General features: G+C 39.4%; 1 protein-coding gene across 1 annotated transcript in view; it reads right to left on the bottom strand.

Moving 5' to 3' along the window:
• The window catches only part of LOC104509193 (cytoplasmic polyadenylation element-binding protein 2), a 6,081-nt gene extending 302 nt beyond the window's left edge, over window positions 1–5,779 (bottom strand). The window contains exons 1-2 of the mRNA XM_010151050.1: window positions 5,597–5,779; window positions 1–995 (exon numbers count right to left, since the gene is read on the bottom strand). The exon at window positions 1–995 is cut by the window's left edge and continues 302 nt beyond it. Coding sequence (XP_010149352.1) covers window positions 768–995; window positions 5,597–5,767 — 399 coding nt within the window. The 5' untranslated portion in view covers window positions 5,768–5,779 and the 3' untranslated portion in view covers window positions 1–767. The remainder of the gene's footprint in view (window positions 996–5,596) is intronic.
• Window positions 5,780–7,500: the final 1,721 nt, after the last annotated feature.

Genomic DNA, 7,500 nt, shown 5'->3' with positions numbered 1-7,500 from the left:
GTGCATGCATATGGTGTATACAGGTAAGTAAACATGCAAGTTTTTCACATTCTAAAACTATGGCAGTTTAGGCCATATTGTGCTGCCTGCATTTAATCTGTAATGCAGTGTGTCTTAAACGTTTCAATCCCGTATTAATAGGTGGCATTACACATAACACCTATATAGCAGCAAAGCTAATACAGCTTGTGATTAAAAATGTTTAAAAATAGCTAATAAATCAGATTATCTTGAGGTATTATTTCTTGCAAGTCAAAATGGAGAGCAAAAAATCAACCCTAACTTTTAGTTTATGTATACACTGAAAATAGCAACAACAATAAAAATAAGCTTTTTGTAGCAGACATATTCCATCTTCACTATTTTGCTACCTTTGGTAAATTACTGGGGCAGATCTTGAAGTTAAAAACCCATGTTTAGAAATAAGTGCACGCTTCACCCACTAAATATAGCAGCAGACTGTGTGCCCCTACGCAAAAACATTCTCATATCTAGTTTTAACTTTACATATAAAAATAACTTGGAGAAAATACAAAAAAACATTTTATTTTAACATGAAAATATCACAAAAATTAGTAAGCCTGAGATGTAGGGTTTTGGTGAAAAACAAGAGGCTTGTAGTGTTTTGGCTGCTGATAAAGATGCATGTATTGATAGCTGGGGTGAAAAGCAGAAGAATGCACTTATTTCTTCTGCATGTCAGTATCTTCAAACACAGTAAGCCACATGCACCCTTCTTTCCTTCTGTAGATGCTGGTTCGCCATGTTTAATTCCAGCGGAAGTGGATCTGACGTGGGCGGTCAGCCCCCTCCTTTACCAATGGCTTATGGAATTCACGTCCTGCACGAGAGTGGATATTTGCCCAACAAAACTCACAGTAATACTGCAGGCAAGTGACATTGGCACAAAAGAAAGGAGCAAACTTCCCACCGCATCGCGCGCCCTGGCATTCGTCGCACATCTGGTCGTCCAACACGTATGGCTTTACCTCCACCTGTTGGAGCAGAACAGACGCCATTCGAGTTAGCACCTACTCCTCCTTCAAGCTGCGTGAAGGCCATCAGGTTTTTCTGGCTTGAAATAAGCCCCCAGAAATCTGAAATCAGACATACTAACGCCTTTGTCTAACTCATCAGTTATTACCGTTCTACAGATCTTACCAGCTACGGACCTACCCGTGCAGTAAGCAGGACACCTCAAGGCAGCTCTTCAGAAGTACCCTACGTAGGTAATGAACGTCAGAACCTCCCCTCAATCTGCTGTGGAAAGACGTGCTTGGCAGATGGTAATGCTGAAGTATGTGTAGAACAAGAGAACAAGCCCAAAGGTCTCCCTGTCTCATCAGCTCCTGCCTGTACCCCAACTTGACACTGAATTCTATACTGTTTAGCAAAAAAATCATCAAACATACAAGAATGTAACCATTTTTACATTATTAACCTTTTTTAAAAAACACTAAGTCTCTGCATGTACTACTTCTGTGGGCAAATTAGAAATACTTTCTGCAGGCTGGCATAGAGATCTTTCCGTTCCCTGGAAACTCATTCCCTGTTTCCAATAAATGGTCAAATTCGGAGCTACAGACTTGTGGCTTTGATAAATGGTCAAATTCGGAGCTACAGATTTTGGTCATCTATTACTTGTGGCTTTGGGCTGTCCAGAAATTCGTATTCAGTGTATTTCTGAGAATATTTTTACAAGACCATTTTGCAAGTTGCAGACTGCTAGAAACACCTGTCTCACACAGCTTCTTTCTCCCAAACTCACTGGACTGCCGGAGTGGAAAAGTGGCAGGAGTCCAGCGGGTAAATGCGCAATCCATCTTTGCGGAACTGAACTGTTGCAGACTGCGATCAGACAGGAAGGAGAACTTCATAATAAGACACAAAATGAATTGACCCTATCATTAAGGAATGTATTGTTGTCTTCCACATTTTCCTCACTTCTGAAGACGGTATTTTCTGCCTTTTGTTGCCAGAGTTATTCCAGTTCATACTAAAACTCTGCTGTAAAGGACTTTTTTCTGAGATCACCCGAGAAGAACACTAGACACTGGCTTCATGAACTACACTCGGCAGACGTCTGAAAGAAGGAGGTATTTTTTCCATTGTGCCTCCAGAGACACCATTTCCATTGTGACTCCAGGGATTTACGCATACAGCTGCCCACCCAAAAGTTTCACAGGAAAATAGTCCTCATTTTCTTAGCTCCAGAAGTAGAGGTCATACTTGACACGTCACACGCACCTACGTTTGAAGCAGAGTATGCTGCTTCCAGTCATCTCTGGGCAGAACAAGCTCTGCTTCTTATCTCACCACAGTGACCTGCCTTATCAGGAGCTGCACTCCCACGTGCCCATACAGCTACCTTCTGCAGCAAGCGTGCCCGTGGGTCACAACTACGGAGAGCACGAGGCTGCGTGGATTTCAAGCTTCGGTGCCTTAACGCACCAAGATCGGCACAAAGATGTTTTCAAATGTGTTAGAGAAGCACTCTGGGGAATGGCAGTATTCCATGAAGTGGATGCAGACTGAGGGCATATGAAAGTTAACAACATTTTAAGGAACAGTTTGGAGCTGAAACTCCAAACGAGTTTAAAGGAAATGTCTGGAGCTGAGCTTTCGTATATGATAAAACAGGATGAAGAGCATTTCACTGAAGGAAAACATCTGTTAGAGAAACTAAACATATCTACACATCAAAAGGCCTGGAGAGAAGCTGCAGAGTACTTAGGTAAGGAAGAATTTAAGATGACAGAAACGTTTGTTAAGCAACCATGACACTAAGATTTCCAATTAAGGTAGGAAAAGGTATGCGCAAAAAAAAATGCTATGAATACTTTGAACTAAAGGAAGGATAAACAGGTGAACTGCAAAATTTAGCAATGAAAAAAGACTTTTAGACATACAAAACTGGTTGTGAAAAGAATGTGAAAGGACAGCAGACCTATAAAAACTGGATGTAACTGGTACAGAAGGGCTATGCTAAGGTGGAGGGTAGGAGACCAGCCTGGCTGTAAGATTTCAGTGAAATGTGTAATACACCTCTGTTTTGGCCAGGGTACATACGCATCTCAGATGAAGGCAGTACCTGAATTAGGATTATCTTCCTCATTTACAAAAACAGTAGTTTACAGATTCATATAAATTACTTGTCTATAAATCAGCAGTAATACTGATTTCAGAGTATTTCTGAAAAAAGGTTTTTTCATGCTTTCAAAACCAGCTAAGAGTTAAAGTGTCCCCTAAAAAGAGGCTGTTCTCTATTACTTCTCAGTGACACAAATAACAAGGTTGTACAAATATATATTTATACATAAATAATAAGGACTGACCATATGATTTTATTAGAGAAGATGATTTAAAAAATCAAGATTAAAAGCCCTCTGAAATAAACGAAAAGGTTCATAAACTTTCCCCATCACAAGGTTTAAAGAGGAATTTATTAAAACAGATTTGGCATTGCTGCATTTTGCAAGTGAAGCACCTCAGAACTAGATGTTTCCCCATTTTAAAAATAAGAAAAACCAGGTTGATAAAAATGCCCCAAATTCCAGATTTAAGAGAATACTTGGGTGAAAAAAAAAGTCAAGATCTAGAAAAGCAACACTAAAGAAAGAACACAAATTGTAACAACTAAAGAGAAACTCCAAGAATTCAGATATTTAAAGACAAAGCCTAGAAGCCCCTTCCCTCTCCCCACCAACCTCTCCAGCCCATGAACACCTACCTACAGATACTCATTATGCTTGTTTCTTTTTCTTTTTTTTTGGTAACAGTGATTAAAGAAATCATGTGACTACTGTTTTTCTAAATTAAGTCTCATGAATATAATTCAAATGCTGTGTTTCTGAAATCTAGTATTTGGGGTAGATTTTGTGGGTTTTTTTTCCCAGTGTAAGCTCCAAGAGGCCCACAGCACACATCCACTGTTATACTGGAGATTTACTGCCCTTCCCCCTTTAAGTATTTCAGTCTTAGATCACACATTAACAAGTTACACCCCTTTCTCTGCAAAATGCCAAGCACTGCTGTTTCAGATGCCTGCTCGGCATCCAAAGAGCCCTTAAAATCTCTGGTGACCTATCATTAAAAAACCAAATCAAGACACCAACCTACTTAGGAGCTCATGCTTTCCTTTCTCTTATGAGATGGCACTGCCACCCTACCATATACTCCTCTACTGCAAAGACAACTCCCATGGGAAGAGGAAGACTAAGATGTGTGTCCCTGAGTTTACAGCGTTCAAGTCCATGGTTCCAACCTTTGAAGGAGAACTGGATTGGATGGGACTCAATTGTCCACCTCTAATTTTAAAGTTAGGTTACTTCACAGTCAACTGTTGGCCGACAGTTCCTAAAACACCCTCAGCTATATTCTATACCTGATTTTGAAGATAAATGACCACTTTAGCATTTCTTTAGGAGGAGTTCTGGGTTCTGGTCCTTACTCCCATTTTATCCAAACATTCAAATGCAAGATGATTAATAGTTTTATCTCCCCTCACACAGTCACAGCGTCAAGGCCATTTTTCGTTATGCAATTAGCCAAACGGTAGAGCTATCAGTCAAATTCAGCTGCAAGATGCAAGGACAGCAATCCTGCCAGCAAAACGCAGCCATCACATCTCAGTGTGAAGCCTGGTTCACTACCCACATTCAGACCCACTCACCCTCTGGAAAGGACCATGTTTGGGGATTTTAGCTCCCTAGGCAGCTGGTAGCTGAGAGACAGATGTGAAGCTGTATCACTCTGCCCATTTGAAAGGAGAGAAGCGCCTGCTACATCCCTGCAGCAGACTTTTGTTAACTGCACTACTTTATTTTTTCCGTGTCTTTGATCTGCAGAGATTGGACCTTGAACTACTTCCTCTAAGACTTTTTTTTTTTAAAAAAGAACATCTATTAATACCAGTGACTATCTCTGCGGCTCTTGACATCAAAACTAGTGACACTTAAAAACTGACATAATTTAGATGCCAGTTTTCTTTGCTACTCTTGCACTTCTAATTAGGAGTAATGAAGTTGACTAGTCTTCTTTATGAAAGTCTAGCCATAAGCATCCGTAGCAACCAGAAATATACACTGGGAAATATTCAGAAGTCTCTCTCAAACAGAAAGAATAAGAAATTTTGCATTTTAGGTGTTGAGCTTGATTGATTTTCTGAAGTGCTGACAATTATGGCTGAAATTAAGGGCAGCTGCTTTCACATAGCTAATCTGAAACCAACGAATACTAGAGCTTCCTATGAATGACAGAGGAATTATCACAGTATTTGGTTTCATTAGAACAAGGGAGAGAAAAAGATTTTCAAGCCCTTTGCCCATACACGGCAAAAACAGGAACTCCAGAATGGAAAGAACATATGGTCTAACATATGTCTAAGAACAAATCGCTGCTTTGTGGAATGCATGTTGTTTGTCTGGGTGCGTTCATGGTTCAACTCATGGAACTGGTGGAGTTAGAGGAATACTAAAGGAAGTGTAGAAGCTGGCATGAAAGCCAATCCAATGCAATGTTACCACACCCTGAGAAGTTCTTTTACACATCATCACTCTCATATTTCTCAGTTTTTTTAAGTTTCCGTGTAACTTACTCGTTTATCAATATCGCCATGCTGAAGTTGAACAAACCGAGCACTGATGGCAGCAATATAACTCTGCTGATTGGAGAAAGCAACACGTCCAGCACCTTTTGGGTATTTCAGCTCAGGGTCAGTGTCAATTCCTGCGTAACAAACTCCACCATAGAGACGGTCCATAATCATAGCCAATTCCACTATTAAGAAAGAAAAAGAATGTTCATTTAAATCGTTCTTACGGTGCAAACTTTGTGTAATATGCTCATATTTTAAAATATTAGAGAAGTTAAGTTTAACAATTAATTTTGCAACATGCTCTGCTGATATAACAGTAGTAACAAGAAATATAAAGACATATTTAATAAGCTGTGAAATACTCAGTAGACAGATCTTTCACTCTGTGGGTACTGACATCCAAGGAACAATGGAATTGTAATTCCTTGCAGTCCTTCATAACCTGGAACTGAAATTCCAGGGCAGTTTTCTTCAGGGGATTACAGCGAAAGACTTTTTGGGCAGGCATGGGATATGGTTTAGTGGTGGACAGATACGGTTGGACTGGATGATCTCTAAGGTCTTTTCCAATCTAGTGATTCTATGATTCTATGATTACAGCGAAAGACTTTTTGGTCAGGCATGGAATGTAAGCTGTATAAAATAGATCCACATGCCACAAATTCCTTGGTACATGTTCTCTGGCTGTCCTAATGCTCTATGCCCCACTTGACTTTAAAGACGCAGTTAGCATCTTTTCATGAGTCACACAGAGCTTGATTATCTCTGCAGTGCTACACTTAACACAGATACTGACGTTCACAGGAACTAAAATCCCAGATTTACAGATCAAGTACTTTACCAATCCTCTAGTAATATTTTATACTGTATTCAGTTTTGAAATTCATTTAGGATGGAAATGCTGATTTTTTAGGCATTAGTATCTTCTGTATTAGGGAATAAAGGTGTCAGCAGTCACTGGTTTTCAACAGTTGCTTGAAAAGTCTCCTAAAGTTTTACTGCTTTGTGAAGGCACGATTCTTATTTCACAATGCCATGAAAGTTTCATTTTCACATGTACAGGGCAATTGAAAGCTAAGCATAAGAATGCATCCATTAAATTTATCACTGATACTCAACAAAATAATCTAGAGCATTTGGACTGAATTAAAAAAAAATAATCTGCAGTTGGAACATACTATGTTTATGCTCATTCACAGACCTTGTACTATAGTCAAAAGTACAGTTTAAAGTAAAATAACAGAAAAGCTCGAGCACTGCAGGTCCAAGATAGAAAAATGTAAGATTCCTTACACCCCAAATTGGCACAATCGCTTCTTGGTTCTCCTACATCTTCCATCTGAATGCTCATCTTTCTGTAAGAATAAAATTCACTACAAACTGTGGAAGATTAATGAAGTCCAGGGAGCCATTCTAATAGAAAATGGGATTTGAGCCACTGTACATTAAGCTTCTACTTCCAACATTCACTTCAACCTACTTACTAGAAGGCCACCATGAAATATTGAAAAAAGCTGCTGCAGTCAATCTCACAAAGCATACTGTCCGGGTTGTAGATCAACCATTCTACAGCCACAGAAACATTTATTTTTTCCTTCATGCACTCCGACAAGAGTCTAGAAATAGTCCTGCAATCTCAAATAGAGGTGTGCCATACAGACTGTGCTAGCTCTCTGAATTTCTTCTTTTTAAACTCTATTCCTACTCCTTCAAGTATTCATTACCTGTGTTTTTGCTTTGTCTTGCTTAGCAAGAGTAATTGCATCCTGACAGTAGTAGAAGAGTAACTAATGCAAAACAAGCAAAACCAAACAGAGCTCCAAATATTCACGGAGAATGGCAGAGAGGTTTTTACAGCATTATTTTTAAAAGAGACTCTCTTTTTTCACAGAATCATAGAATGG

The sequence above is a fragment of the Eurypyga helias genome, unplaced genomic scaffold (genome assembly GCF_000690775.1).
Source record: "Eurypyga helias isolate BGI_N326 unplaced genomic scaffold, ASM69077v1 scaffold17294, whole genome shotgun sequence".
Classification (NCBI taxonomy): Eukaryota; Metazoa; Chordata; class Aves; order Eurypygiformes; family Eurypygidae; genus Eurypyga; species Eurypyga helias.
This window is presented reverse-complemented; position numbering and strand designations above follow the sequence as displayed.